Source organism: Magallana gigas, chromosome 6, assembly GCF_963853765.1.
Source record: "Magallana gigas chromosome 6, xbMagGiga1.1, whole genome shotgun sequence".
NCBI lineage: Eukaryota > Metazoa > Mollusca > Bivalvia > Ostreida > Ostreidae > Magallana > Magallana gigas.
The window spans coordinates 5,344,188-5,362,893 of NC_088858.1; the positions used below are offsets into that span (position 1 = coordinate 5,344,188).

The window sequence follows — 18,706 nt, forward strand, 5'->3', positions numbered from 1 at the left end:
TCCTGACTTCTTTTTTAAATTTGGCCTCTCAACTCACTAACATTCTAATTTTTGTAGGTGTTTTTCTAACTGAACTTTAAAATTGACAAAAGTTTAGTATGTCACTGTAATTGATCAATCAAGGTCAAAGATACTGTTTTCTTTTGATGGTTTCAATGACCTATTTTTACTTCAATTTGACCTAGTTAAGACATATATTCTATATGTCTGACTGCGTTGACATATCAGATAAATGACTGTTGCACAAGATGAAATAGGTCATGCTCATGATAATTTAATTATTGCATGCTTAACTCAGGTATTACAAGAATATTTATATTCATGTTCCCTTTTGGTATTCCATTGACTGATTTTGTAACATTTTAAACTGATCTAAAATAAATGTATTTTTTGATCAACTAGAGCAGAAATGGAGAGATTTCATAAAATTCCAGGAAATGAAAGATTCTGTAAATTATGTTCACTAGCAAAGTTTGTGAAATACTTTCAATTTATTCGAGACTAATGGTAAATTTCAATTTTTTTAATTAAGACCCAAATTTATTTTCAAAGAAATTTAAAGATTTTATCTTAAAAACGTTATCTTAACGGAAACATTTAACAGTCAAGAGAAAAATGTTACAAAGGTATATGTAAACTGGGGGAAAAAATGTTAAAAATTAATACCAAAAATATTTCAGAAATTATTCTCTCCATTTAAATTTTTACAATAATTGTATCACTGACTGTATAAAAATGTGTTATTATTAAAAAATGTAACATCACCATTCCATAATCTAATGTAAGCTTACGATTATCTATACTTGTGAGTACTATATACATGTAACAAAGTAATTCATGCATATATGTAACCGTTTGTAATGGTACATGCACCAATGAACCGTATGGTTTTTGGTAATAAACAATACAATGCTGATTTTATTTGTTTTATAAAAAAAACCCCACTGTTGATTGACCTAAAGGCCAGTTATAAATAAACTCTATTTGATATCCGAATATATAATTTGATCCATATTGTTTATTAATATGCTAAATATCAAAGTTCATTTATTATTAAGCTACTGAATATTAAAAGTACTTTTAAGCAGAAAATGGAGTCCTCTAGCTTGTTCATTCGTGTAAAAAAATTAAATTTGTACAAAATGCAGACAAAAAGAGCTAGAAAACCTACTATTTGTGTGGCCAGTGTTCTTGCCCACGTACATGTTACGAGATGTTGTGTTCACACAGTCTCGATATAGATAAATATTAATCAGCTTATTACATGCAATGTTATATAAGGCAATCTAATGGACAGATATAATTTCATAAAAATTTAAGAGGATTGCAAACATGTCTCCTCCCTATTCTTATGTTAAATCCTTTTTTTGAAAAGACGAGGGTTGGACAATTCCATGAAATAATTTTACACATTTGCTTCAATTCATTATTTCATTCAAAATTGCACAAAAATGGGCTTGTCTTATACCAATGTCTTAGCAAAGGTGTTGGCATTTCATCAACATTACCTCACCAAATTAAGTACCCCATCTTTATTGAAGCAAAAGTAATCCTGACATCAAAAAGTGAAGAATGCAAAATAAAATTGTTTCCATCGATTTTATTATTAATTTGTTTTTACCTTTCTTGTTATTTATTTCATACATGTTGATGAAAAAATACCAAGGCACATTTCAAAAATATCTCACTTAGTACGCATTGTTATTAAGGGCAGCAGGTTAGTCTCTTAACATCCTTGGAGAAAACAAGACCCTAATAACCCAAATAAAACAGAGGACCTGAGGAAAATAATTAACAGGTTTTATAAATAATATTGATGTCAATTTATATGAATAGCACTTAATAGGCACCTTCGCAATATATTTGTTGACGTCAGAAGTCTGGTAACTTTTAAAAAAAAATATCATGTCTGACTATAATAAATATTGATCATTATGTGAATAAACTACAAAACTTGATACAAAAGGCTTTGTAAACTCGATGCTCCTAGAAATTAGAATAATGTAAAATTTCATTTATTTTGATTTCCATTAAGGAAGTAAGTTTAATCTAATGATAACAAGTAAATTTGCATATAATTTATATATATAGAACAGTTTTTATATTACATGTATCAGGGTATGTGAATAAACTTTTAAAATCAATATTTTTTGTATAGAGAGAGAAAGAAATTGTATTTTTTATCAAATATCTTTTAATTCTTGTATTTTAAAAAGGTTTTTATCTTGTACACTAAACAAGTAAAATAAATATTAAAATAAATAAAATAGAAAATAATATTTTCAGTGGCGGTTTCTGAAAAGAAATCAAACTTGAGAGAATTATTTTAGACTAGTATTTTAAAGTAGTTCCTTCAATTCATTTTGTAAATAAGGATTAAAAAATCGTTTGGCATATCATGAAAAGTTCCAAGACAGCAGTATAGAAATATCTCTATTTAAGGAAACAGGTTTCCTTTTTCAAAAGTTAATGTGTGAATGTAAATTTCTTCTTGATTTATAACTACTTGGAGAGAAAACATTTGGTTCCCAAATAAATGGCAACTGCGTATCAATATTTAGATACAACTTATTCATCCGTTTACACGGGAATATGAAACATAAACACACGCCAAGCGACTCAATTAATTCGGACGGAAACTAGACCATATATATTTTGCGAAATCAAATCAACATTTTAATGAAATCTCAGTATAGGTAGCATTATCTTATTATTTATCAACTCAAATAACTCAAGTAACAACATTTGCTTTGGAAAGTCATTCAGAGAAAAGCATGTCACTTTCCCCACATATACCCGGGTTTTTGGATTGTGTATGAACAAAGATTTAAAAGCCTGACTAAATAAAACAAACACTCCGGGACACTTGTGAGGAGAGCCTTTTACCCACATCTCCTCAGTTTTGTATTCCCGTTCACAATAGTCTCTTCACCCCGCGGAGCAGGAGGCAAATTGGACACACACTTCAACTCGAGGAAATTTGCTATGTTTTCACAATATTGAAACTAGTGAGGTTGTAACATGTTCTAATCAAGAGTGGCCAATAATTCAAGCACTTGAAAATTATTTCAACCTTTCTGAATATTTTTTATGAATTCAGTAAAACACTCCCATGTTTACTAGTACAGCACTCCTTTAGACTGTATTCGGTTAGCAGAATAATTCCCCGAGTTAAAAGCTCCACTCATCATTAGAAAATTAATTTTTTTGTTTTTCAGATTTTGCTTTATACTATGTAAACTAATGTTTAGTCACTAGAACAACATATAAATGTCTTACCTTCAATAGACATCATTGCACGTAACTCCCTGTTTAACAACTCAAATCTTTTCTCCAAATTGTCTTCTTTTTCCCTGCAATAATATAATTCCCAACATGTCAAAATATTTCCTCTTCAAAATTCTAAAATGAAACTTGAAGTAAATTTACTTCTTCCGTTTATATAGTTAGTGAAGTTTGCAGAAAAGCTGATTTCTTAACAGGTATTACAGTAATGGGTTTACAGTTAAAGATGATAATATTTTCACAATATACTTATAAGACTTAGAAGTTTTCTCCAGAGATATTAAGGATCTGATCCTTATTACAACCTTAATTCACAGAAAATCTTATTATTCCAACTGACGTTCTTCAGAACATCTCGGGAGTTTATGATACCCTACTGCAAGTATTCAAATAACACGGGCCCTATGTAAGAAGAATTTAGAGATAAAAAGAAAAGAAGCTAAAGGGATTTGCTATAGGATCATACAAGGATTGAATATTGATGTCCCCCATGTTAAAGTCAATCTGAAATCTCTTTATAGCTTAGGCTCTTAAACACGGATTTTTCTGAACAGGTTGTGTGATGAATTGTTATAGTGGTTGAAACAAAGAAAATGCTCATATTATTCCACTATGATCACACATCTTACACAGTAGAAAGGGAAATAACTCCAATCCTCACAGGACCCTATTCATGGCACACCATTTTCTGTTGGTCTTCCCCCCCCCCCCCCCCCCCCCTTCATGTTTTTTTTAAATTTTAACAAATTAGTCATTTCAATTTTGTGTAGAACGAGAGTAATGTCCATGGGTGTTCTTGTTGAAGATCATGGGAAATTTCTCAGACCAATAAACAAATTATTAACGGGAATAATCATAATTGAAGAATAAAAACCAGTTCAAGCAGAGATCCTTTGTGAGTGTTTGTAAGTTTCACACACTCTGTGCAGGTCAATCAATGGAGAAATGTCCCTCCAGTTTCATTGCTTCCATCAAATATTCCTTGTTTGCCCAAACTTTTGTAAAATTCTAACATAGCAAATATTATTATCTTTGGACCAATTAAATGTCAGATTTCACCGTTTAATGGTCGGCTTCGACTCCCATTTACCAATACAGTACATGTATATCTATCCAAATCTGATCCGTTCAATGTTTCTTAATTTTGATAACATTTATTCACATTTTTGCAAAGATGTATGTTTGTGCTTCACATTAATAACTTTATTGTTTTCAAAATTGATAAATTTATCGTCAACATAATTTTTGCATATAGACAAATTGTAATCATAATAAAAGCTTTTGAAGACAAACGCATTATACACAATGGATCTTTTAAAAAAATTTAAGACTAGTAATTTCAATTTTCACAATTAGTTCATTTTTCCAATTAGTTCATATACATCTTGTTGATTTCATTAAAATTCTTAAGTACATTCTTTATTCCTTTTTACATCAAACATTAAAATATAAATTTTCAAGATACAACATATCCACCCTGGTTTATTTATAATTGTTACAGGATGTGATGACATTTTGTTTACTTTTTAGAAACATGTACATGGTGTACATTTGTTAAATTCCAAGATACATGGCGTTTACTTTGTAAATACCAGTTTACTTTGTAAATACCAGTAGTCTTGATACACACTGTGTATTGTACATATAGCCTGTATAATGTGTGGACACACATGATGTGTTATTTATTTACAAATTGTGTCCAATGGGATTATTTCCCTCAATTGCGTGGATAATTATTTATCTGATCAGATATACTTGGGTTTGTAAGTAGGTAACAATATGAGAGCATCTTTAATCCTTCTAAACAAAATACAAACATTTCTCGCCCATGCAGATTGCAGTTGGAATTAAAATTTCATTTAACAAGGGATCTAATCTCCTTGGACCTTTCTCTTTGCAGTTGGTCGGCATGTAGCCAAGCCTCGTTAGACCACCAGTCTGGGAGAATTCACCTTAAAGACTTTCTAAATCTACCTGTTCAGTAGTAACTAATGGATTTCCACCAGATTACTACATACCCAGGTGTAAAATAAAAAGACATATACAAATATTCACAAGTCAAACCTACTTTTAAATAGCTCTTGTTTTAATACTTTTTTATGGTATTATCACAAGGTTTATGATGCCAATATTTTAGTAAAATATTGATCTGTGTTGGTATGTTTAAGTCAGTTTCTACATTGGGGTCTTATATAACAAATCTCAGACTTAATCAGAAATATGCACAGATCCCTCACTGCCATGTTATTCAATGGAGTATTTTCTTTACTAAAATGATTACCTCTACTGTTTCTTAAGTTAACAGAATTAGGAGGCCTGTTGGTTTTGGAGATCAACCTATTCAGATTATTAAAATTCTTGTTTGGTAAATTCATTGTATCTGAATTATAAATCATTTGAATCCACTGGTAATTCAATTTGATTTCTTAATTTTTAAAACAACAGAATTTTGAAGAAAAATTTCCATATTTTTATAATGTACATAAGTGTGTGTTATTGGGTGTCATGGCCCCAGCTGACACCAGAGGTAAAGCGAGGGAAGGATTTCTGACAGAACTTGTTGCATATTACTTCAGGTGTTCAGAAACATCAGGCTCCAAAATAAATGACCAATGTTACATCATAATCTCCAATTAGAGTAAAAATTCAATTCAATGTATTTCAGATGAGTAATAATTTACACTCATAAATGTAAGGAATTTATCTACTTCAGAGAAATATTTCTGATTTGACTAACCATGGCATGCCAATCAACAACAAAAAAGTACCGCCAATTCTGTCCTATTAAGATAGGGACCAATAAGTACTATTTTGAACATGTTGAAACTTAAATTGACCTGTTATGGAATTAAGATGGATTAGAGTCTGAAATCCTCTTTGGAATAATCCCTTACCAATAATAGCGTGTTTCTACAACCCCTCCAAACATTTGATGTCCCAGTGAAAAAATACAAAGTTGTGGATCACCTAAAACATTTCTGTTGTTCTAGGACTTAGTAAGGACCCATGGCAAGGATTAGCTGGAATTTAGGGGATGCAGTCCAACTTCTGTTTAAAGTTTTCTACACACCAAATATTGCAATTGATCACCAATTTGTGACTGAGTCTACTTGTAGCTATTAGTAAGAGCGGGGTAAGAAGATAATCTTGACTGTATTTATTTAGTTTACAAGATATACCGTGTGCAATCAGATTACAATACACAAATGGTGCTGCCCTTAATGTTCCCTAAATCTTAGGTCAACATCAAGCTTAACTGTTCTGGCCACAACTTAGGTACAATCAGTTTGTTTTACAGATATTTGAAATAAGAAAGTTAAATTTTTTAATCTGTCTTAATACCGTACAATGCTTAAATGTTATATCAAATAAATAATGGAGTCAAAATCTACTCCAAGAGAGCATTTAAGAGATATTGGAGAGTATTTAAGGGATCTATTAAGTACTAAATGTCAACTAGGTTATCTTTAAACATGATCTATAAAACAATAATCAAAGGTAAATAATTACGTGTAATTAATAACATGGCAATCAAATATCAACATTATTTAGCTTTACTTCTGTATGTTAAGTTACAATTAAAATTTTTTTTCAGCAATCTAAAGAAGCTGGGATGAGACTCCATAATTTCAGAATTTAAAATCTAAAAACAAGAGTTTGATTTTTTCTGGATTGACAGTATGGAAAATTAAAGTGACATTGTTTATTTAATAAAGATAACCTGTCATCAAATTGTTTTTAAGATTTCTAATCAAGCTGGCGCCATGTCAAACAACAATCCACGACAAAATGAAGCGGAAACTCATTATGCAACTTGCTAAAACAACACCCTCCCAGCAAAGCAAAGACCAACAGAACCTTAATTCAAACCTAAGAAACATTTTAGCCAAAGTCAACATCGGAGGAAAATGTATTCTTAAGGATCCCCAGGGGTTCACCATAGTAGTCAAAAGCTCTATATTCAAACTTTTATTAAAAACCATTTTTTCAAAACATTTCCTATTGAACACACCATCTTTTTACAAACATCCTCGAGATATCAAATTCCATAAAGGTGACATAATTATAGAAATGAATAAAGTCTTGAAAAGGCCAAAAGAAAAGGGTGGTTTAAATTGTAGCACTGTAGCATTCAGGAAAACATTAAGTTGTTAACATAATTTTGAGCTTGTACAAACATTTTTATGTCAATATTTTAACAACTAAGAGAAACTCTGTGTTGACATTGACAATAGAATGTGTTTGTTCGTGGAACTGACCAGTCTAATTAGTTAACAGTGACCCCCTGCCATTGTAGAGGGGAGGGACAGTTCCACCAAACATAACATCAACAACCCCAATAGAAATGACATAATTTGTGAAGAGCTACGGTATTCCGACTCCCTGTGTTTGAACATTTGTGTAATCACATTTTATATTTCAAGTGTCGGGGATTAATCTCAAATTCACTGACCCTCTCCAAGAAAAAGAAGGCCCGTTAAATATTGTGAAATCTGTAAAAATAAAGAGCCTATCTTAGCTCCAAAGATCTGAAGGAAGTTCTTCGCTCTTCATTAATAACAAAGAATTGATCTAGAGAAATATACCGTACTTGTGTCCTTGCATTTCTCTGTTCAGATTTTCTTTAGTCCAAATGCTACCTTGACCCCTTTATTTGACCTTTATATCACTTTTGATTAATTTTTATTGACCACAGGGACATGAAATGAATTAGTTTTATTATATATCTATTCAATAGCTTTTATTGTCAAATTTGTGACAAAATAAAACTTATTCAACATCAAGCCTTTTTCAAGATTTTTGTGTCACAATTCTGAATCTTTTATTTATTTAACTTCTGCAACACAACAAATAATCAACCCTACCCCCAAACCCTTAAAAATTTAAATAACTATGGTACCCAACATAGCTTAGCTGACCCATGGAAAGAAGTATTTCAATAGCATGTTGCTTACAAAATACTTCTCAAATACAGCAACCTACCACATACAGTATATCCAAAATACCTTTTACAGTATTTTTACAAATTGATGAGAATTTGAAATGTCTAAAGTTTTGAAAAAACACAATTTCAACAGTAAAAGACAACCAAGAAATCTACGAAAGAGACTATGCAAGTCTTCAATTTTACATTGTCAACAAAAAATGTATTCAGTAAAAATGTCACAATCCCTAGTATGGTACATGTTAGTGCATTTTATAAGGAGCCACCTTCAAATTTGGGGGAACATTTTTTTTAACTCCAGCTACATTTAATAAACATGCCAGGGCTTGACCAGCTACATAAGATTCACAACACAGAAACTGTGATGGATGGAAGGAATTTTATATATTGCTTGTAGAAATATTATAACAGTTAAATTTGTTAAGGATGAACGGATTAATGTATTGAAATGTTTTGTTGTATCCCTGGCAAATTATAACAATCCAATGTGTGTTCTAACAAATCAATGTAAAAATTTTAGATTATGATAAACTTATTGATACATGTAATAATTAAATATTAAAATATAGCCAACTAATTATGAGTCGCTAAAAATATCAAAATTTACAGCTTTGATAATGAATTGGTTTACTGATTGAAACACACTTATAATGAATTGATGCTAATAGTGTAGTGATTTTCATTCAATGCGTTTTAAACATATTGTGAGGTTTATGGATATAACAAATTATGTTTATAACTACGCAAAATAGCCCGTCCTTGGTATATTTGAGTTTTACTGAATATACTCTAATGTACTGGGATAGTCTGCTTATGTTTCCCAAAGAGATTTTTGTTTGTTTTCCTCAATGAAGACAATGACAGTCAAACGGAAAGAAGGAAACGTGCATTTGCTCTACCTATTATTAAAAATTTGTACAGCAAAGTGACACCACAGACCTTACTAGTAGGGTTTCACTTTAACCAAGTTTACCTGAAATTGACTCATGATCATACAATTCTGTGAAACCATGACTTGGCTACAACCGAGTTTTACTGTAATTGTTTCATAGTTCAGGATACATATATCAATGCAAACCCATCAATGAACTATATATGATATGGGCCTAAAATGACCCTTAAAATGAGCATCATTATTTTACTGTAATTCTTTGTTTTCTTTGTACAGGTATATAAGTGATGTTTTTTCATAATTTTCATTTTGATTCACGTGCCCACAATTTAGAAATATGACATCATATTAAATGACATCCTAATTAAACAACAAGGAATTATTAAAATTTGGCTTTCACGATTTTACATTCTTGCGATTTGATGCAAAACGGTTGAATCTCTGTATTAAATACTCACATAAAATAAGGAATCTACAGTATCTCTTTTTTGAAATATTACATATATATTGATAATAATTATGCCTGCAAATTAAATGAAATAAAATTGTAACATGATCACCTTTAGTATCGGTCTTGGACATTTTGCGTAAGGAATTAAATCTTTGTATGAGACAACAGTTCTTGTGATAATATTCATTTATTCAATTTTATTGGATGACACAGAAGTTCATAGATGAAAAATATCAACCAATGGGTAACAAATCTATTGTGGTTTCTTTCAAATAATAGTTATAATTTCATAGGATAGGTATGGTTTGACAAGAGTATTTATCACCCTGGCATATATTACAGTAAATTAAAATCAATCTAAAGCTATCATGGTAATTTCATAGAGAGCCAGAGGTGAATTTGCACAAAAATACAAAACATAAATTGGAACAAGATGGAAAACAGCAATTTATATCGCTCAAATTGAATCCAAAACCTTTTCCCCACACAGAAGATAAAAAAAAAAGTGAGGTCCAGGTATAAGCTCTTTCAAGAAAACATGTACATCATTAAAAATTGGCCATAAAAGGGAGCAGAAAGGAGAATTTCTGGCTGCCGATCTTTCTTGCCACAGATGTGACTAATGGGTAAATAAGTGGACGAGCTTGTCCCATGTTTTACTATATACTGCTGGTCACATATCAGCCATCCAAGCAATTAAATTTCTGGAGTATGAAATTGTTTCATGGTGAAAGATCTCAAGTGGAAGAAATGTACAAGAACTTATTCTAATGAATTATCACATGTCAAGATAGTGTGTGAGGGATGGCAGTAAGGAACAACATGGGACACTAGCTGAGCAAATCAATGCTCACTAAATCATACAGTTCAGAATACCTAATCAGTTAGAATTAAAATATAAGGAATTTCACTCTAAAAATGCCCCTCTCTACAGAGAGAACAAAATACATATATCAAAGAAAGAGAAGTGCACAAGATATCAAGTTAAGACAATCCTTTCATTGTAAAGTTCATCTATGTGCGAACAGTTCAATAACTGTCCATGACCAAGGTAATCTAAATAAAATACCCGTATACATCAAAGTGTGAATTAACTGCATTAAACACAACTAGCAAAATTCAGAAATAAAATTCACTGATATTTCTACAGACATGATGTACATTTTTTTCATGTGTGCTCAAGACAATGAATGACATGATTTGATTTTCGTAGCAGCAGCAGCAGCAGCAGTAGATCCAGAATACGAGCAAACATTTGCAGTCTTTATCAGACTCCGACTGCGACTGGAGATAAATAATTTGCCTCACCATGTCAACATTTTGTCACTGTCTTTAAGAGAACTGAAAAGTTCAGGGGGATTAGGCAAGGAATCATTAGCCGGGCTGTCTCTGACTTTATAGGGCCTGATTTACAAAAGGGAATAAACATCCATCACAAAATAACAAATCCCTGATGAAATGTGTACAGCAGCTTCTCAGAAATATCAGCCTCGTCTCAGACACTCTCTCTCTCACTCTTACCCCCCCCCCTCCATTTATGTACAATTAAAGCTCTGCAACATCAATTATATCTTTCTTTCAATCTCCAGATCTTAACAATTAAAGTTCAAAATCAAAAACTCTCTCATTCTCTGTCCAAAAAAAAATTCTACTACATCAATAATAAACATATCTCTTAAGTTTTTTAGTTTATCAGGCAGTAATATATAAAATAATTGTCCTCTAAAATTACAGAAGAGCTGTTTCCTATTATGACTAATCACAGCAGCCTAACATGCATTTATACTGAGTGTGAATGAAAAATAAAATTTCAATTAACACAGAATGCTAGAAAAGTTACATGCCTTAGATAAAAACGTCACTTAAAAAGCAACCACTTGTTTTCAGCACATGTCAGTGACCAGTTACGGCAGATGTAGACACGCCACACAGTGCTAATTGGGATATTCAAAGGGCAATCTCACTTAATGAGTAGGGAAAAATACTCAAACACACAATTAAAAGTTAAAGAAAGACAACTATATCAAAAAATTGACACAGGGCACTGAAGAGAGATAACTCTTGCTACTTACAGGATGTTTAGTTGCATCTGTCTTCTGATTAAGGCATTCCGTTTATTAACCAATAAAAACCAATCTTGCATTAATTTCTCTTCTAGACGTTTGTATTTGGCTGCAATTTAAAAAAAAAATATATATAATCAATTCATTTGAGGAATACTATATGTAAAGGCAATTTGTTCTGAACTAGACACAATCTTTTATAAAAGGTTATACATTTTACTGGGGTGCTTAACTAGTAAATAAGTGTGAATGCCCCCTGGACTTGCAGTCTAAAGGCATCTGGGTTATGAACTCTGATTCACATCTCAAAACACAGGAAGCAATAATATACACCGGAAATAAAGAATTAATAAAAATTTACCTTGTTAATTTATTTATTTGTGTTTGCAAGTTGATGAAAAAATGACAATAACAAACCATCAACCATCTCAAAAATCCATAACACGAAAAACAAATTCAAAGCAGAGCAACACCGACCTCCAAAAAGATAGAGGTAGGATCAGGTGCCTAGGAGGAATGAACAACCTCTGCTGACCGGTCACACCCGCCGTGTGCTCTTTGTCGTATTCGAGAAAAAATTGGAAAAGTCCGTAGAGACAATTAGGTGATTAATTATGGTCTAAGAATAAGTATGAAAAACGTCAGTCAGCATGCGACCCAGTGGAAGATTGTATTTGCTGACAAGGTCGTTGTATCGACAATAGAACTTATGAAAAGATGAATTCAGACGAGACTGTTGATAGTCCTGTTTTATCAACTTGTTTGTCAGTAGCTTGCCTCACATTAGAAACTGTTGTGAGATGATTTATTACATATCTAAAAATTATTTAATAATTTCGTTACTTTCCTGTTGTCTGAATTTTTTTCTCCTTTGGAGTGCATGGGGGTATAATAAAAGATCATTAAGTTTAATCAATTTCAATAATTTTTTTAACTAAAATTAGCCTAAGAAATCAAAAATAGAAAATGTTGTTAATTTCAAGTACCGGTATCATTTGATATTTTGATACTGCGAATTATTGAACCTGGGTTTAAAACATTATGCGATATATTGAACCCCAGGTTCGATATATCGCTGCGAAATATTGAACCCTCCTATAAAATATTGAACCCAAGGTTCAATATATCATGGCCGCTATATATTGAACACCCCTTTGATTTTCATTTGCTATTGAAGAGAGGGGGTTCAAAATATCATGGCCGTGATATATCAACCCCCCTCCTTTTACCAATTCCAACAGGAGAAGGGGTTCAAAATATTACGTCCTGATATATCGAACCCCCCTCTGATTATCATTGCTATTGTAGAAGGGGTTCAAAATATTATGGCTGTAATCATTGAAACCCCCCCTCTATTTCCAATTGGAAAGGGGGTTCAAAATATCATGGTCATTATACAATGACACATTGTTACGGGGCACAAGAAGTTAAAAAGAGATTGTAATTAATCATCATTTGTGAACATGAAACATTTGCGTGCTTTGCCAGAAATTGTTAGATAAACACTGACCTTGCGACAATTAGTACATCTTGAATCAACAGGTGGTTGTTACGTAATGAGAAATTAACACCCTCATTACACATGGTATTGGCGGTAATACCCCAAGCAGAATACAGAAAATGTATGAATGACGTAGGCAACATTTGATACAATACTGTCAGTGGTATCATTAGATTTCATGGTTGCTCAATTTTCATGCAATTTGTGGGTAGCTCTCACCCAAGAATAAAAATCCTTCACAAATTAATAAATTAGGGTTATATAAAGTCATATTTCCTTTTATAGGAATAAGAAAATACACAAAATTACGTCCCCATGAACATATAAGATTTCCAAAATCCACGAAAATTAGCCCCCACAATTTTTCATGATTTTACAGTATATTAAGATAATACGTTAAATGTTTGAATTTATTTTGTGGTCTAATTTAACCGCAGAAATTGAAAACGCAGAATATAATTTGATACTTTTTCGGGCCTAAACCGCAAATATTTCAAGCAGCAGAAAATACCCGTTAAACGTTATTAAACCCCCATCCTATTACCAATTGGAGAGGGGGTTCAAAATATTATGGCCGAAATAAATTGACCCCCTCTCCGATTTTAATTGCTATTGGAGAGTGGGAGTTCAAAGGGTTCAAAATATTATGGCCATGATTATTGACCCCCCCCCCCCCCCCCCCCCCCCATTTCCAATTCCAACTGGAGAGAAGATTCAGGTGTTATGGCTACAATACTGTGGAATCATTAAAATTTGTGGGGGCCAATTTTCGTGGATTGCTTCAATATTACAGGTTTGTTGGGACGTTATTTCTATTTTTGATACTTACAAAAGGAAATATGACTTAATGGTCCTAATTTATTTATTTGTGGAACATGTTAATTTGTGGGTGAGCGATGCCCACGAATTCCACGAAAATTGAGCCACCACAAAATCTAATGATTCCATGGTTTATTGAACCCCATCTAATTTTGTTACTATAGAGAGGATTCAAAATATTATGGCCCCAATATATTGACCCCCCCTCCTATTTCTAATTCCAACTGGATGGGAGGTTCAAAATATTATGGCTGCCTGTATTGAACCCCTCTCCTTTTTCCAATTCCCTTTGGAAAGGGGATTCAAATGTTTTGGCTGCAATATATTAAACCCCCAGTAATTTTTTTGACTACTGGAGAGGGAGTTCAAAATATTATATTTACATCTACTGAGTATAATTCACTCTCTTTCTTACGAAAACTTATAGTTCATTCATAGCTCTATATAACAGTTGTAGAAACTGACAGGACTAAAATCTACACGTCCCCCTATCAACTGGTCGAAACCTACAGCGACCTATAAAAAAATCAAGGACTGCATGAAATAATCATGATGATGTCAGACTCAAATTCCCATATGAGATGATTTGGCCGTTTCTTTTATCTAACGTACTAGTGTACATTAACAGTAATTCAGTGGATTTTACTTACTTTTTACAATGAATACATTAATTTGTTAGAAGAAAGATGTAACTATAAACTTTGATGTTCCATGCGAGTTATGAAGATAGCTATCATTGCAGAAAAAGTTTATATAACCTGATTATGTATTTTTTCAGCAATGTCGCCCCCTTCATATCCTGCATTTTATCGCTTAAATGGCCACAATATATAGAGCCCCTTACTTCCTATCTCCTATTCCAATTGGAGAGGGAGTTCAAAATATTATGGCCACCATATATTGAACATCTCTCTGATTTTTATTGCTATTGGAGAGAGGGGGTTCAAAATATCACGGCCGTTATATATTGATACCCTCCTATTTCTAATTCTCACTAAATAGAGTGTTCAATATATCGCTACCATATTATTTTGAACCCCCTCTCCATTTAGAATTGGAAATAGGAGGGGGTTCAATATATCGTGGCCATAATATTTTGAACCCCTTTTTTGAAAGCAATTGAAAAGCAAAGGGGGGTTTAATGTATCGCTGCCCTAATATATTGATCCCGGGCCCAGGGTTCAATATTTTGTGTGTGTGTGTGTGTGTGGGGGGGGGGGGGGGGTTCAATATATCACAGCAATATTTTGAACCTGGGTTCAATATATTGCGGTTCAAAATATCATATGACATCGGTTAACAGTATTCCATGGTCAAGACAAGAGCATACTTAGATTATCAAAACAGCCAAATATACTCATTGCTTTTGTTTTCACTTGAATAACAAGCTGCATGATTCTGAAGTTTGTACACTCAGGTAAACAAAAATGGAGTGGGGTTTGTAAAATGTTCAGCCATTAATCATAGATACAAGGTTGGACTAGAATTTGGCTGGGGTGGGGAGTGGGGGTGCCTCACATTTTCCCATGATTTTCCTCAGCTTGGCCTCCAGCTCTCCTGCCTGTCTATCAATCTGAGTCTGTTCCCTCTCCAGGGCCTCCATCTCGTTATGGACATACTGATTGGTGTCCTGCAGATGCTGCAAGATTTAATTTCTATTTTAAAATATCAATAGTACAATCAACACCTTAAAAATCCTGAAGCATTACCACTTATGTTGGGAGATGAAGGATCAATCAATGTCTAGCAAAAAACTCCATTCATATAGTTTTCAACAAAACACCTTCAAACTATTAATCATCAAGTACTTTCAAAGACAGATATGTTTCTTTCTGAAACATTAAAATAATTCAAATATTATTGCTCGGTAATTTTAAGTTTTTTGTATAATGTGCACCTTCTCTGGTAACCATTGATGTTGGATGACAGAAACTTGTAAGGCACTTTATCCTTATTTCCCAAACTACTCGAATTCAGGTTTTTTTTTAAAATTGTATCTCTACGTTATCATCTGCAGAAATTCTCATGTACAGTCAAACTTTGTTATCTCGGACTAAATGGGACTTTTTAAAACTTTGAGATATCCAAGTATTTGAGATATCAAGGGCAAAATACTTAAAAAATAAGTGGTTGGGACTTACAAATCACTTTGACATACCGGTATCCATTGTGTTCGAGATATCAGTGTTCAATATATCGAAGTTCAACTGTATTTCTAATGATAAATCAACTACCAATGCACCTAATGAAAATCATGTTTATTCAAAATTGTTAACACATCAGCATGATATATATATATACATATATTTTATATACCAAGACACAGGGAATTTGGGGTAGTTGTGAGACATGTTTAGAAGACTAAGATAGTTGGCAGCTAAAAATGCTAGTGCTTCTTACCTCATCCTTCTTTCTTTCGACGTGGTTATCAATATCTAGAGAATCTGGAGAGGAACTTGAATCATCTATTGTACAAAAAGTTAAATATCATATTTAGTGGTCTCAATTGAAAACGATTAACCATTTATCAAACAAGAGGCCCTGGGGCTACATTGCTCACCTGAGCAACAATAGCCATAACTCTGATTAAATGTGCATAATAGTATCAAATTCAAAATATCTTGAAAATTAGTTACAGTAGATCTAACACAAAAAGTAAAAAATATCTGCTGATTTTTATTCACATATTACCAAACCCCTTTTGTTCTTTTAGATATATCTTTATTCCTAGTTTTCTCTAATGAATCATGATCAAACATCAATCTGCACAATCTGTGCTTTCACACAAGTTTTCGCTTTTTTGGCTGAATCATTTTCAAGAAGATTTTTAAAGATTTTTTTCTATATCTTCCCATGTAAAAATTTAACATCCCCCCCCCCCCAAATTGTGGCCCCACAATACCTCGTGGATCATGATTTGAAAAACTTAAATCTTCACTACCTGAGGATGCTTCCACACAAATTTGAGCTTTCCTGGCCTAATGGTTTTTTTTTTTTTAAGTTTTATAAAATGTTCTCTAATTATTCCAATGTAAAAATCCATCCACCATTGTGGCCCCACCTACCCCCTGGGACCATGATTTGAAGAAATTTTAATCTACACTACCTGAGGATGCTTCTATACAAATTTGAGTTTTTTGGCCTAATAGTTTTTTATATGAAGAATTTCAAAGATTTTCTCTATGTGGTCCTATGTAAACACGATCCCTAAATCTTGGCCCCACCTTACCCCTGGCGACCATGATTTGGACAAACTTGAATCTATACTACCTGAGGATACTTCCACACAAATTGACGCTTTTCAGGACGAATTGTTTTTGAGAAGATTTTTGATAATTCTTAATCATCTCCTCTTTAAAGAGGGTGTGGCCCTTCATTTGAAGAAACATGAATGCCCTTTACATAGTTATGCTTTGTGCCAACTTTGGTTGAAATCTGCTCTTGACAAAAAGATGAAAATTTGAAAAGTTTTGCAACGACAACAACACTAACAATGATGAAAACAACAACAGACAACGAACAAATCTTGATCAGAAAAGCTCACTTGAGCCTTCAGATCAGGTGAGCTAAAAACTAGCAAGATAATTTGAAACAAAAACCAAAGTTTTTTAATATATTTTAAAATGGTATCTGGTAGTACAAATGAGAATAAAAAAAACAACAAAGATGCATAGTCAACACTTGTTTCAACATTTTTTGTAGCCATTTTGAAATAGGGAATAAAGTCGACAATAGAAATAGTATAAAAGTTCCTGTTTGTTGAATTATATTTCAAACTGTTTGTTGTTTTAGAAACTCAAGAGCAAAATAATTTTTTGGGCCTAAGATATGACATATATAGTTATATAAAGTATTCCAATTCTGTGCAAAGGAAAGAAGTGAAATGGATAACTTCAATACAGACTGGGAAATTTGGACCCCTGTGATTAACTCACTCTAGAGTGCATGCTCTCTCTCTCTCTCTCTCTCTCTCTCTCTCTCTCTCTCTCTCTCTCTCTCTCAATAAAAAAGGTGCTCAATATGTATTTATTTTTTTCTCTTAGTAAACGTTCATTATATATGCATTATTGATGTAATTGTTTTCGTTGCTTTCTTAAACATACTTTGTGTCCTTGAAAATTTGTGATGTTGTATGTACATGATGTATGTAGAAGCAGTTGGCTTATTAATAAAAAAAAAAAAAAAAAAAAAAATGGCTTATTAATAAAAAAAATTAAAAAAAATGACATATGCAGTAAGACATTCCTGTAGCAAGGTGCCTGAGATGGTTATAATGGATACGTTTTAAATTTCTGATAAATTAATCATGAATTTTTAACATATGTAAGGGGAAAGAAACTGACTGCTATAATCATGAAATCATTATTCACATGTTTGCTGTAATTGTGTTTTACTGTAACTTGGGTAGTCATTTTTGTAGGGCGATATTTACTTAAACTCTTTTTCTTGGTTAAGAGGCACATGTGCTTTTTTCTGTAATTAAAAGTTTACCCTATAGTATTATAATAACACAGGGTATCTAACTCCATATTCTGCAGTACCCCCTTCAGATATTGCAATCATTTTCGCTTTCAACTGAAATGCAGTGGACAAGTGTTTTATAACCATTCTCCCATGATAAATAACTTTTCACAAAAAATTCAAAGCATTAGGGCTGTCAAGGACAAGAAAATATACCATAAGAATTGTCAGGCCAATCATTGATTAATACATGTATGACTATGCCAACACTACATTTACAGTAATTAAC

General features: G+C 32.5%; 1 protein-coding gene across 8 annotated transcripts in view; it reads right to left on the reverse strand.

Annotated features, from left to right (window-relative positions):
• LOC105319920 (EH domain-binding protein 1) overlaps positions 1-18,706 on the reverse strand; it is a 50,309-nt gene that overhangs the window by 13,811 nt on the left and 17,792 nt on the right. For all 8 annotated transcript variants that reach the window (XM_034470606.2, XM_034470599.2, XM_034470597.2 and 5 more), the window contains 4 exons: positions 16,357-16,421; positions 15,475-15,595; positions 11,646-11,745; positions 3,280-3,353 (listed from right to left, as the gene is read on the reverse strand). In XM_034470606.2, coding sequence (XP_034326497.2) covers positions 3,280-3,353; positions 11,646-11,745; positions 15,475-15,595; positions 16,357-16,421 — 360 coding nt within the window. The remainder of the gene's footprint in view (positions 1-3,279; positions 3,354-11,645; positions 11,746-15,474; positions 15,596-16,356; positions 16,422-18,706) is intronic.